General features: G+C 32.2%; 2 protein-coding genes across 5 annotated transcripts in view; one reads left to right on the forward strand and one right to left on the reverse strand.

Annotated features, from left to right (window-relative positions):
• Positions 1–15,687, reverse strand: part of LOC127712256 (protein retinal degeneration B-like) — an 88,615-nt gene that overhangs the window by 52,547 nt on the left and 20,381 nt on the right. For all 4 annotated transcript variants that reach the window (XM_052218594.1, XM_052218596.1, XM_052218595.1 and 1 more), the window contains one exon: positions 1,347–1,930. In XM_052218594.1, the coding sequence (XP_052074554.1) occupies positions 1,347–1,424 (78 nt within the window). In that variant the 5' untranslated portion in view covers positions 1,425–1,930. The remainder of the gene's footprint in view (positions 1–1,346; positions 1,931–15,687) is intronic.
• LOC127712273 (WD repeat and SOCS box-containing protein 1-like) overlaps positions 1–15,687 on the forward strand; it is a 141,065-nt gene that overhangs the window by 34,883 nt on the left and 90,495 nt on the right. The window lies entirely within an intron of this gene.

Genomic DNA, 15,687 nt, shown 5'->3' on the forward strand with positions numbered 1-15,687 from the left:
ACTTTAATAAAGAACACATCAATGCTCTCACGGTTGCATGCTGGCCTAGAAATCGGGAGGTTATGGTTTTGATCTCATGTTAGGTCAATCCAGACTTTAAAATTTATATCTTTGGCTTTTTGGCTATAATTCTCACGGACTATTGGTCCACTAGGTTTGTGTTTTATTGTAAGGACTATAATTCTCACAGACTATTGGTCCACTAGGTTTGTGTTTTATTGTAAGGATTATAATTCTCACGGACTATTGGTCCACTAGGTTTGTGTTTTATTGTAAGGATTATAATTCTCACAGACTATTGGTCCACTAGGTTTGTGTTTAATGTAAGGATTATAATTCTAACAGACTATTGGTCCACTAGGTTTGTGTTTTATTGTAAGGATTATAATTCTAACAGACTATTGGTCCACTAGGTTTGTGTTTTATTGTAAAGACTATAATTCTCACAGACTATTGGTCCACTAGGTTTGTGTTTTATTGTAAGGACTATAATTCTCTAGGACTATTGGTCCACTAGGTTTGTGTTTTATTGTAAAGACTATAATTCTCATGGACTATTGGTCCACTAGGTTTGTGTTTTATTGTAAAGACTATAATTCTCACAGACTATTGGTCCACTAGGTTTGTGTTTTATTGTAAGGACTATAATTCTCAGACTATTGGTCCACAAGGTTTGTGTTTTATTGTAAGGACTATAATTCTCACGGACTATTGGTCCACTAGGTTTGTGTTTTATTGTAAAGACTATAATTCTCACGGACTATTGGTCCACTAGGTTTGTGTTTTATTGTAAGGACTATAATTTTCACGGACTATTGGTCTATTAGGTTTGTGTTTTATTGTAAGGACTATAATTCTCACGGACTATTGGTCTATTAGGTTTGTGTTTTATTGTAAGGACTATAATTCTCACGGACTATTGGTCCACTAGGTTTGTGTTTTATTTTAAAGACTATAATTCTCACGGACTATTGGTCCACTAGGTTTGTGTTTTATTGTAAGGACTATAATTCTCACGGACTATTGGTCCACTAGGTTTGTGTTTTATTGTAAGGACTATAATTCTCACGGACTATTGGTCCACTAGGTTTGTGTTTTATTGTAGAGACTATAATTCTCACGGACTATTGGTCTATTAGGTTTGTGTTTTATTGTAAGGACTATAATTCTCACGGACTATTGGTCTATTAGGTTTGTGTTTTATTGTAGAGACTATAATTCTCACGGACTATTGGTCCACTAGGTTTGTGAATTATTGTAAGGACTATAATTATCACGGACTATTGGTCCACTAGGTTTGTGTTTTATTGTAAGGACTATAATTCTCACGGACTATACATACTAACCTGTATCATATATAACTGTGCTATCCTGTACTCCTCAACACTCATTGGCAAAGCTATTCTATATTCTTTCACCAACATTGTGTCTGTGATCTGATTGGTCAATAAATGATCAGTCTTTGTTCTGATTGGTCAATAAATGATCAGTCTTTATCCCGATTAGTCAATGAATTATCAGTCTGTGTTCGGGTTCTAGACAAACCTAGTTGAATCCTTCACTTAGTCACACCGTCTCGTAAAAAAAAATTCAGAAATATCTTAATTGTGATTGGTTGATTCAACTTTTTTTTAGAATTATCAGTAATAAACAAATTGCTTCCATATGTATCGCATGACTTTGAAGAACTCCATACAGCTACATTTTGATGAACTTATCTGCTGACACTAAAATGAATGAATTCAACAATGGTTTCCTTATGTGAAGTATATCACTGTAGTTTCAAAAACTCATTATCCTCTTTAAAAACAATTAACATTTTGTACAAACATCATGTAATCTTTCTTTCATCTCTTCCTCCTCTGGAGAACTTTTTTCCTATCTTTTTAATCTTTTCTTTCATTTTCTATTGTTGTGATCAGTATAAAACCTGGAAGTAGAAAAATAAATTTACTTTTTATAATTTTCTCTAAAACGAGACAAAATTCATAAAGTCATCAAAGTTCCATAACTGATTAAACTATTACATTTTTTTCTATCATCTTCTACATTTGTAAACAAATAAGCAGAATTGATATCAAGGGATGCGACATTCAAATCTCCATATATTAAAGAGTAACTGACAACCCCATGGCAAAAATAAATCTACTCATATTTTATCTCCATTTATAAATGCACTCTGGAGAGTTTAACATTTATCAATAAAAATATAATAATGAAAACGATAAAACTACGTATACTGTATCAATCATTTTCTTTTGTATTTCCAATATGGTAATCAGCTGAGTTCTTTAGTCAGAAAAAAGTTACATAAAGTGTACTAAGTATATCATAAATTTCACATTAATTAATATACCTGCCATTCTATTTGTAATTTGTTATCATCTGACAACACTACATTCCTCCCCCCAAGCGACATACAGTAATTATTTCATCAAGCTTTATAGGGTTTGTTCATAATTATAGGCCAACATTTGATGTCTCTTATGGTATGGCTTAACAGGCCATACTAATGGCTTCTTTATCCCATGATACTTCACACAAATTACATTCTAAACAGGCAATTTTAACATGTAATATATCATGTATATCAATGTGAAACTTTATATTTCGATACAATTTTTACTTCCATACATAAAATACAATTTCAATCCAATTTTATTTCGACCTGTTATTGTCTGGCTATTTACAGTTGTTATACAGTATTAAGAAAATTTTCAGACCTGGATTGACCAAATTTGTAGAATGACTTCACCGGTTTTCTTTGTAATTAAGTTATTAGTGACAGATTTTTCCTTTAAAATCTAAAGTTTTTTCAATCACTTGATCCTAATCAAAGTTCAATTTTAATGTCCATATAAGTTACATACTTTAAAAGCTTAAGTGTCATCATAAATGCAAGAACCGTTGTAATATTGCCTAGAAGTCAAAGACCAGTATTATTTTTTTTTAGTCAAATTCATTATTTAACCAACTTGGTAGTAGAAAGGTGATTATGGCTGTGTGGTTATAACTAAACTCATAACCATACTGTCAAGCATTTAATTTATCTTCCTGAATTTACTTTTTCACAATTTCTTACTCAGGGGTCACACTTGTTCGCAAAGTTTTATGTTCCAGGTTTTCTTGTCCCGATTATGACCTCTCTCAAAGATTAAATTGATGCTAGAGATTATTTTTGCCATTTTAACCCTAGACATTCACAAACAAGAATGTGTCCATAGTACACGGATGCCCCACTCCAACTATCATTTTCTATGTTCAGTGGACCGTGAAATTGGGGTCAAAACTCTAATTTGACATTAAAATGAGAAAGATCATATCATAGGTAACATGTGTACTAAGTTCAAGTTGATTGGACTTCAACTTCATCAAAAACTACCTTGACCAAAAACTTTAACCTGAAGCGGGACAGACGGACGGACGGACTAACGGACGGACGAACGAACGGGCAGATGAACGAACGGACGCACAGACCGAAAAACATAATGCCCCTAGGAAGGGCATAAAAAGGATCCATCTTGATAGTTCTATATAGATAGACTCCTTTGCTGATTATTTAAAACCTTCAAGTAACTGGCACAATAAAAACAAGCACTGTTCCTTTGACGTTCATCTTACCGTGCAAGGGTTACCATCCATCCCCTCCTCTTTACGATGATGAGAGAGAGCCAGATCATAACTTTTAGCTAGCAAAGATGTTGATTTAAATGATAACTTATTTGTATTGGTTTCGAGTGCACTCCACTCAACCACCCCTTCATTTTTAATTGAAGTAAAATTTGAAAGCAAAAGAACATGAAAAACAACTGAAGTTAAAATGGATATACATGTAGTTTAATCAAACAAAGAATTTAAACGTGAACCGCATTAAAAGCTGTTGTACGTTTCATATAGAAGTGGGACAAAGTAAGAAGTTATGTGAGATTTCATCAAATTCCTGTTTGAAAACATTCTGAAAAATCCAACCAGAAAAGTCATGAAATCTGATATTGGAATTAAAGTTTCAGGCCTGAATCTAAGAAGGTTCATATTTTTATAATTATTTTCTAACAAATACAATGGAGAAGATTCCAGGGGGCAATCATAAACCATCAGTCTAATAGAAACAGACAACACCATGGCCAAACACTAAAAAATACTAGAGGCTCCAGGAGCCTGAATCGCTCACCTAGTAAAAATATACAACATAATAAAATCAACAAACTCATTTATGTTTGCCCATTTAAAGATCTTATCTCTCTGATCATTTTACCAGGATACGCTTTTCCTCTATCTATTTTGTTTTCAAGATTTTAAAGAGCAAAAAATACAAAAAATGGTTTAAAGGAGCAAATTTAACTCCTCGAGGAGTTTACTGACAATTTCAGATATGATGATATTTTTGAAGATCTTATCTTCCTGATCATTTTGATAGAGGTTCAATTTCTCTGTATCTATTGGATTTTTGAGATAAGACCCAAAAATGCAAAATATTTGGTGAAGATTGATACTTATTGGAAGCCACATCTATAAGAACCCTGATAACTTCTACCAAAGATCCCCATAGGCTATGATTCACTTTTGTTAACTGTAAAAAAACTAGGTCCATTTATCGGTAAAATGGAAAAATGAAAATAAAAATTTTCCTCTAGATACCGTCTTGGTCATTAAAACAAGCCTCTGTCTAAATTTCATAAAATTCCATGAAGGTTTGACAAAAAGTTATTTTTGATGTCTATAAAAAAACTTTTAACCACAGACTGAACCTAACTGTCGAAAAAATCAATGAATGCTTTAAATCCTTAATGAGGTCAGCTGATCATTGTTGCTTTAAAAGTTTCACTCTACCTTTTATAGTTCTCAAGATAATAGAAATAATAATGGAAACCTCAATTTCTTTTTTTTAATTTGCAGGTTTGAACTTATTTTTAACAAGATGTTAGCTGTCAGACCTATGCCAATTATATAGACTCCTAGCATGATCCTTGTAGTACTCTATTTTGTATTCATGTAAACAACTTAGTGTTATCCAATCCAAACAAATGCCTACTCCAAAAACTAACATAAAATTTCATCAGAGATTATGACATTTCTCAATGGTCAACTTGCAACAATTAACTGTTCATCACTTAAATTAATAAAAAATAATAAAACTAGAGGCTCTAAAGAGCCTGTGTCGCTCACCTTGGTCTATGTGCATATTCAACAAAGGACACTCTCCAACATTATAGACGAGAATAGAATTCATGACAAAAATCTCTGTTTTGTTGATTTTGTATTGCTGATCATTTAGTCTGTTTAGTTTCTCTCTATCTTCTTTAATTTTTTGCTCAAAACACATAAGAGGGTTAAAAATTAAGGGCAATCACTCCTTTAAAAAGTGACAGTCTACTAACTTTATCAGCAAAATTTAATTGTTAGTAGATCTTACCTTGCTGCTAATTTTAGTGATTTAAAGTGTATACTTAATTTATCTATTATAATTTTTATCATATAAGGCAAAACGCAAAAAAAAAGGGTGAAAATCGTCATTAATGGGCAATAACTCCAATAAGGAGTCGTAGGACAATTTTCTCTATTTTGTCTTAATTGTTGTCCATGACTTGCTGATCATTTTTGCTTATTTAAGTTTCTATCTATCTATTATAATTTTTAGGCAAAAACGCAAAAAATTGGTAAAAATCGTCATCAAAGGGCAAAAACTGTAATAAGGCGGTGACTGACAATTTCAACAATGCAGACTTATTTGTAGAAATTGTCTTGCTGATCATTTTTGTAATTTAAAGTTTCTCTCTATCTTTTATAGTTTTCAAGATAATAGGCAAAACTGAAAAAAAAGTTAAAATTTGTCATTTAAGGACAATAACTCATAAAAGAAATCGTCTGACAGTTTTGAAGTAAATGGACAATTGGTAGAGCTCAACATTCTGAACATTTCTGTCCTTGTCAGATTTTCTCTATTCATGACTGCTTTCAAAATAGTAGACAATACTTTTTACCCATATGTTCTATTTTTTAGCCATGGTTAAACTTGGCCTATTAGTTTCAGAGGAGAAGATTTTTGGAAAAGATTACAAAACTTTACGAAAAATTGTGAAAAATTGCCTTTAAAGGGTAATAACTCCTTAAGGGGTCAATTGACAATTTTGGTCATGTTTGACTTATTTGTAGATCTTACTTTGCTGAACATTTTTGCTGTTTACAGTTTATCTCTATCTATTATAATATTCAAGATAATAACCAAAAACTGCAAAATTTCCTTAAAATTACCAATTCAGGGGCAGCAACCAAACAAGGGGTTGTCTGATGCGTCTGAAAAGTACAGGGCAGATAGATCTTGACCTGATGAACAATTTTACCATGTGTCAGATTTGCTCTAAATGCTTTGGTTTCAGAGATATAAGCCAAAATCTACATTTTACCCCTATGTTCTATTTTTAGCCATGGGGGCCATCTTGGTTGGCGGGCAGGATCATCAGACAAATTTTTTAAACTAGATACCTTAATGATGATTGTGGCCAAGTTTGGTTAAATTTGGCCCAGTAGTTTCAGAAGAGAAGATTTTTGTAAAAGTTAACAGACGACGACTATAACGGACGACGGATGCCAAGTGATGAGAAAAGCTCACTTGGCCCTTTGGGCCAGGTGAGCTATAACTAGATGTGTCGGAATGATACCAATGGCCCCGCTCGCAGAAAAAGGTTGAAGCCATTTTTAGGAGTGGAAATTTTCAAAGTCCAATGTCTGTAATTTGGGCAAAAATCAGTGGAGCAGAACCAAAGGTAAACTTGATCTGTAACTCATCATAGTAGACTCACATACTAAAAAAATTTAAATGTCCCATGCATTTACAGATACAAGATCGTAATCGTGTATTAAGAGTAAATGGATACTTGTATGTTAAATCTTATTATCCCAATTGTAAGAGTACATACAATGGATAAACCATTAAATTAATTTATTTTAAGGTTGTCTGAAATTATAACTCATTAGCTGTATTTAATTATTGAAGTTTAATAACATTGAGAAAACTAATAAAGAAATATAACCTAATCATAAATAGATAAACCAAAATTATTCGACCTTACAATAAATATTCATTATATATATTATCAAAATTCTATAAATCTGACAAGAACCACCTGACTAATACAAGAAAGGTTTCTTCACTTCTTTTAGGTAAAGTGTAAAGTCCTGACAGGAATGGACTGGACTCTTTGAATCGACCAATGGACTTATCTTAAATAATAAAGATAATCAATTAATTTTCTTTTTAATTTAAGTGCTTTCCAGTCAAGTCTTAACATTCCAGCCCAGTCCATTGGTGAAATCCACGAGTCCAGTCCAGTCCAGTCCAGAGTTAACACTTTCCCCTTCTCTTTACTTAACAATTGTTTTAATTGTAGATTTTATTATTTTTTAGAAATGCATTAAGTAGTAGGTATGGAACCATGCTACTTAAACTGTAGTTTATAGTTGATTAATGTCAACATCACTCTACTGGAATTAACATGGTACATTAAAACTGCAGGTACACGTATTAATATGGAATGCAATGCAGTTGTACCTATATATGTACAAGGAAATAGTCTGTACCTAAATCTAGATGCTTCTTAAGCTTTGATCACTCAACTAGCAAAACTAGCTGTCAGTAACTGTGAGTACTCTCAGATCTGTTAGTGTTTTTTTGTTGTGGGGATGTATAAGTACCCGTCCACATCTACTCTATGTTTTTGTTAGATGTATTTCTATTTGTATCCATCTGATGAGTTAAGCCTTTTTCAACTGATTTTTATAGTTTGTTCTTATGTTGTACTGACACATCACTGTCCCAGATTTATTAGGTGAGGGTTGGCACCTTCAAACGAGTTAAACCCCGCCACATTCTGTATGTGGTTGTCCCAAGTCAGGAGCCTGTAATTCAGTGGTTATCGTTTGTTGCTGTGTAACATATTTGTTTTTCGTTCATTATTTTATACATAAATTAGGCCATTAGTTTTCTCTTTTGAATTGTTTTACATTTATCATTTCAGGGCCTTTTATAGCTGACTATGCAGTATGGGCTTTGCTCATTGTTGAAGGCCGTACAGTGACCTACAGTTGTTAATTTCTGTGTCATATGGTCTCTTTTGAAGAGTTGTCTCATTGGCAATCATACCACATCTTCTTATTTTCATATTCTCGTATTTTTTTCCTCTGTTTTTGCAATCAATTTTATTTTATTTTGTTATGGCTTCAATGATAATTTTCCCTATTGTCCTAATATAATCCCAAGAATTTAGTAAAGCAGTATATATAAGGTATAGAAATATCTGGATTGCTATCACCCCAATACAAGCCAAAAATAGACAAAACATCATTGGCAATCATACCACATCACCCTGTTTTTATATTAGTTGTTATATTTACAATCATACAAAATATGCACCAATTGTGAAATGTGAAATAAGAACTCATTTAACTTTACTGCCTTAAAAAATCTTGATACCATTCTGTTACAGTACAAAGAAAATGTCAGTGTACACAAATTTATGTTTGCAATTTTACATAAACTGAAACCATTCTTTATTTGTATTTCATTTTTAATTGCCTTCTCTAAATTTCCATGAAAGTGACAAAACCTTACCTTCTCAAATAAAAAAAAAACCAAAAGAAAACGTTCAAAGTCCAATATGAATAATCTTGCAGTGTAATCGTGTAAAGATAATTTAAAATATTTTACATGTTTACATACCACACATCATTTTAGAAATGTAAGCAAACTATAAATGGGGTTGAGAAATCTGTACATAGTTTAAATAATAACAATGTTGGTTTGAAAAACATGTTTTATCCAGTATTATCTATAGGTAACAAAAACATTACTTTAATTAAAAAATGGGATTTAAATCATTCAGTAATTAAAATCAAATAACATACATGTATATCCAAACTATCTCATTTACTTTTGACAAGCATTATATATACCTGGTAAATATGTTTGCATATTTATTTCTATTTGAATATTCAAAGACGATGGATGATAAGACAGCAACCAAACAAACAGAAAAAACATAACAATGTTCTGTCGCTTTTATTTTTGATTACTGTGTACATGGAGAAATTTTTGCCATGCTTTAATTGCAAGAGAGTAGGTTTCGCTAAAATAAAAACTAGTCCATTTTATATTTGTATACAGTATTTCTTGAAATCGCAATAATTAATCGCAATAATTAATAACACATTTTAATCAATTGTTCAACAATCGCCATATAAATGCACTCAAAAATTCCTGAATTTACAGCAATTTATTAAAGTTGAATAATGAAATTACACAAATATTTTCCACAATGTTAAAGTTTGATTTATAATACAAACACCATTACTCCGCATTTTAAGGAGATTTAAATATTTTAACATTAAGTTTTTATTTACATTCTATGACTAGTAGAAAAGTGATTTACACCAAAATGAACTTATATACAGGAAATGTGCCGTGTTTTTTCCCCAAGATATCTAACATCCAAGTACCTAACTTTGATAGTATATCCTTTTTGCTCGAACCAATTTTTTTAAGAGATACAAAGAAAAAAGTTGTAACCTTAAAGTACCACATGAAGCAAGGATACTCAAAATTTTATTGAAGATCTAAAAATAATTTGGAAAATTTTCCTGCAAGTTAAATAAATACAGGAAACAAGAGTTCAGTGATCCCCTGACCTCCACTTATTATTGTACATGTAATAAAATGTAGTCCTAAACAGTTATCTGCATTTGAGAGGTACAGCTGTTATCAAACATGTCAAACAACACAATAAAACAAAAAATCCATCATTTAGAAACTTTTTAAGCCTTTTCTGCTGAAGATAAGCTGTTTGGTGTCATTATATATACATACACACATTACAGTTAGAGATTTAACAAAAGATGGATAATTTTCCAAAAGCTGACATAAAAAGAGGGATGATACCTTCTAAAGTAAAAATTGGAATGTTACAGGGTCATGTAATTAAGCAGAAAATAATCACTGACCTGAACCTTTCTTCAGTTTAACAATGAATCCATTCAAACTATTTATAATCTTTGAAAAAAAAAAGTTATCCTTCTAAACAAATATCTTAAATATAAATAAATTAACACATTTCCACACTCTAAACTCTGACATTTTACCAAAATAAATACTATAATAAGCACAAAACTTGGAATTTTGAACTTTGACATTTAGAAATAGACATATATCTGTTAGTTTTTGTAAGATCAATGAAACAACACAAGATTTTAGTCAGGAAACCACATACTGGAATAACAAAAAAAAAAAAACTGCCGTTGATTAGGTCAGAGAATGAATAATGGTGTTATGGAGGGGAAGATAGACAGTTCAAAGACAAAATAAGTGATGTGAGAAAATGTTATAAGTTAATCAGACAACATCAACACAGTAATGGAAAAATAAATGGTTTCTCTACAAAAAACACTTAATAGCTTTGATAGAAATCTTTTAGCTATTTGATTTGACATAATTACCTCCTTCATTGAATGTTTATATGTTATAATTTTAGAAATTTTACCTTTATCTTAATATTTTCCATGTATCCATAAAAATGTCACCTAATCTTGATATTCTAAATACCTTGGAAAATTTGTCCTTGTCCAATTATTTCATGTATCTAAAAAAATTCTATCTAATCTTTTCAAATCTAAATATTATTGTCTTTTTATAATCTACCTTTCACATATTCACCTATTTTAGATATTTTTAGAAGTTATACCTAATCCTTAATTATTATAAGTTTTAAGTTTTGACCACAGTTCTGTTAGATCCATTAGAGCTTACTTAAATAATGATATTTCAAATATCTTTAGAATTCTACATAATCCAGATATCTTTTTATGTCATCAGAGATTCTACCGATATCTTTTTATGTCATCAGAGATTCTACTGATATCTTTTTATGTCATCAGAGATTCTACCTATATCTTTTCATGTCATCAGAGATTCTATCGATATCTTTTTATGTCATCAGAGATTCTACCGATATTTTTTTATGTCATCAGAGATTCTACCGGTATCTTTTTATGTCATCAGAGATTCTACCGATATCTTTTTATGTCATCAGAGATTCGACTGATATCTTTTTATGTCATCAGAGATTCTACTGATATTTTTTTATGTCATCAGAGATTCTACCGGTATCTTTTTATGTCATCAGAGATTCTACTGATATCTTTTTATGTCATCAGAGATTCGACTGATATCTATTTATGTCATCAGAGATTCAACTGATATCTTTTTATGTCATCAGAGATTCTACCGATATCTTTTTATGTCATCAGAGATTCTACCGATATCTTTTTATGTCATCAGAGATTCTACCGATATCTTTCTATGTCATCAGAGATTCTACCGATATCTTTGACATGTTAGATGCTACATAATCAAATATTAATAGGGCTATTTTTTCCTTTTTTGTAAATTTCCTTTTTTTCAAAAACCTGCAAATGTATCCTATATAGAATAAGGAGATGTGGTATGATTGCCAAAGGGACAACTTTCCAACAGAGTCCAAATGATGTGGATTTAATTAAGGAACTAGTATTTATATCTTGTAATTAATCAGCCAAATCCTCTAACAATCTGAAATTAACCTTTCTGTAAATTTTGGCATACATGTGTATCAATATCATCTTCAAAATACAAACTACATCTTCATGATCTTCAAAACAATATCCATCCTCAAATCATAAGCTACATTATATATCATAAATAAATACATTAACACTGATAATCTATCAAAAAGTTAACAGAAACTATTTTAAGATCTCAAAAGAATTTATTGTATCTATGTGTATGTGATGTATGTGATCTGTGGAATTTAGACAAAGAAATTGTAAAGAAACATGTCTCTTGTTTATGTGTTGTTTGATTGCTGTCTCGTTGACGACTCCATTTATTCATATCTGTGTTAAGTACTCTGGCAGAAAATATAAACAACATGTACCTGTGTTAACCTGTTGTACTTGTAATAAGAACACAACTGTTGATTACTAAATGATTAAAACAAGCACCTGTTGATTACTAAATGATTAAAACAAGCACCTGTTGATTACCAAATGATTAAAACAAGTACCTGTTAATCACTCTCTAGTAAGTGAATTATTTCATTGTTAACAATAAAAATCATTCAACACTTCTGCCATCTCACCAACTCTTTTTGACTTTGATGAGCTTTTCTATTTAATATTTGACCAGACCATCCAAAAATCAGTACCTAATTAGTCAGAATCTTTTTAGTAGAGAGGTTCATGAGAAATCCTGCATTGCTCAACTAGCTTCTAAACTTGGAGTGTTCACGTTGTTACTGTGCATTTCACTTTCACATCAAATATTGTTGATAGGTAGAGTTGAGAGTAAGCCTACACATACAACTTGTTGAACCCGAAATATTTAGTGCCGGTGAAAACTTACTAGAGAACAAGACAGTGTACCATGTAACAGTACAACTTACTAGAGAACAAGACAGTGAACCATGTAACAGTACAACTTACTAGAGGACAAGACAGTGTACCATGTAACAGTACAACTTACTAGAGAACAAGACAGTGAACCATGTAACAGTACAACTTACTAGAGAACAAGACAGTGTACCATGTTACAGTACAACTTACTAGAGAACAAGACAGTGAACCATGTAACAGTATAACTTACTAGAGAACAAGACAGTGAACCATGTAACAGTATAACTTACTAGAGAACAAGACAGTGTACCATGTAACAGTACAACTTACTAGAGAACAAGACAGTGCACCATGTAACAGTATAACTTACTAGAGAACAAGACAGTGAACCATGTAACAGTACAACTTACTAGAGAACAAGACAGTGTACCATGTTACAGTACAACTTACTAGAGAACAAGACAGTGAACCATGTAACAGTATAACTTACTAGAGAACAAGACAGTGAACCATGTAACAGTATAACTTACTAGAGAACAAGACAGTGTACCATGTAACAGTACAACTTACTAGAGAACAAGACAGTGCACCATGTAACAGTATAACTTACTAGAGAACAAGACAGTGTACAACATGTAACAGTATAACTTACCAGAGAACAAGACAGTGTACAACATGTAACAGTATAACTTACTAGAGAACAAGACAGTGTACAACATGTAACAGTTTAACTTACTAGAGAACAAAACAGTGAACCATGTAACAGTACAACTTACTAGAGAACAAGACAGTGTACAACATGTAACAGTATAACTTACTAGAGGACAAGACAGTGTACAATGTAATAGTACAACTTACTAGAGAAAAAGACAGTGTACCATGTAACAGTACAACTTACTAGAGAACAAGACAGTGTACCATGTAACAGTATAACTTACTAGAGAACAAGACAGTGCACCATGTAACAGTACAACTTAATAGAGAACAAGACAGTGTACCATGTAACAGTACAACTTACTAGAGAACAAGACAGTGTACAATATAATAGTACAACTTACTAGAGAACAAGACAGTATATCATGTAACAGTATAACTTACTAGAAAACAAGACAGTATTCCATGTTACAGTACACCTTACTAGAGATCAAGACAGTGTACCATGTTACAGTACAACTTACTAGAGAACAAGACAGTGTACCATGTAACAGTACAACTTACTAGAGAACAAGACAGTGTACCATGTAGCAGTTTAACTTACTAGAGAACAAGACAGTGAACCATGTAACAGTACAACTTACTAGAGAACAAGACAGTGTACCATGTAACAGTATAACTTAATAGAGAACAAGACAGTGTACTTGTAACAGTACAACTTAATAGAGAACAAGACAGTGTACCATGTAACAGTACAGTTTACTAGAGAACAAGACAGTGTACCATGTTACAGTACAACTTACTAGAGAACAAGACAGTGTACCATGTAACAGTACAACTTACTAGAGGACAAGACAGTGTACCATGTTACAGTATAACTTACTAGAGAACAAGACAGTGTACCATGTAACAGTACAACTTACTAGAGAACAAGACAGTGTACCATGTAACAGTATAACTTACTAGAGAACAAGACAGTGTACCATGTAACAGTACAGTTTACTAGAGAACAAGACAGTGTACCATGTAACAGTATAACTTACTAGAGAACAAGACAGTGTACCATGTAACAGTACAACTTACTAGAGAACAAGACAGTATATCATGTAACAGTATAACTTACTAGAAAACAAGACAGTATTCCATGTTACAGTACAACTTAATAGAGAACAAGACAGTGTACTTGTAACAGTACAACTTAATAGAGAACAAGACAGTGTACCATGTAACAGTACAACTTACTAGAGGACAAGACAGTGTACCATGTTACAGTACAACTTACTAGAGGACAAGACAGTGTACCATGTAACAGTACAACTTACTAGAGGACAAGACAGTGTACCATGTTACAGTACAACTTACTAGAGGACAAGACAGTGTACAATGTTATGGTTCAACTTACTAGAGAACAAGACAGTGTACAATGTAATAGTACAACTTACTAGAGAAAAAGACAGTGAACCATGTAACAGTACAACTTACTAGAGAACAAGACAGTGTACCATGTAACAGTATAACTTACTAGAGAACAAGACAGTGTACCATGTAACAGTATAACTTACTAGAGAACAAGACAGTGAACCATGTAACAGTACAACTTACTAGAGAACAAGACAGTGTACTTGTAACAGTACAACTTAATAGAGAACAAGACAGTGTACCATGTAACAGTACAACTTACTAGAGGACAAGACAGTGTACAATGTAACAGTAAATGTACTAGAGAACAAGACAGTGAACCATGTAACAGTACAACTTACTAGAGAACAAGACAGTGTACCATGTAAAAGTACAACTTACTAGAGAACAAGACAGTGTACCATGTAACAGTATAACTTACTAGAAAACAAGACAGTGAACCATGTATCAGTACAACTTACTAGAGAACAAGACAGTGTACCATGTAACAGTATAACTTACTAGAGAACAAGACAGTGTACCATGTAACAGTACAACGTACTAGAGAACAAGACAGTGAACCATGTAACAGTACAACTTACTAGAGAACAAGACAGTGTACCATGTAACAGTACAACTTACTAGAGAACAAGACAGTGAACCATGTAACAGTACAACTTACTAGAGAACAAGACAGTGAACCATGTAACAGTACAACTTACTAGAAAACAAGACAGTGTACAACATGTAACAGTAAAACTTACTAGAGAACAAGACAGTGAACCATGTAACAGTACAACTTACTAGAGAACAAGACAGTGAACCATGTAACAGTACAACTTACTAGAAAACAAGACAGTGTACAATGTTACAGTATAACTTACTAAAGAACAAGACAGTGTACCATGTTACAGTACAACTTACTAGAGAACAAGACAGTGTGCCATGTAACAGTATAACTTACTAGAGAACAAGACAGTGTACCATGTAACAGTACAACTTACTAGAGAACAAGACAGTTAACCATGTAACAGTACAACTTACTAGAGAACAAGACAGTGTACCATGTAACAGTACAACTTACTAGAGAACAAGACAGTGAACAACATGTAACAGTACAACTTACTAGAAAACAAGACAGTATACCATGTAACAGTACAACTTACTAGAGAACAAGACAGTGTACCATGTAACAGTACAACTTACTAGAGAACAAGA

The sequence above is a fragment of the Mytilus californianus genome, unplaced genomic scaffold (assembly GCF_021869535.1).
Source record: "Mytilus californianus isolate M0D057914Y unplaced genomic scaffold, xbMytCali1.0.p SCAF_8, whole genome shotgun sequence".
In the NCBI taxonomy this organism is placed as follows: domain Eukaryota; kingdom Metazoa; phylum Mollusca; class Bivalvia; order Mytilida; family Mytilidae; genus Mytilus; species Mytilus californianus.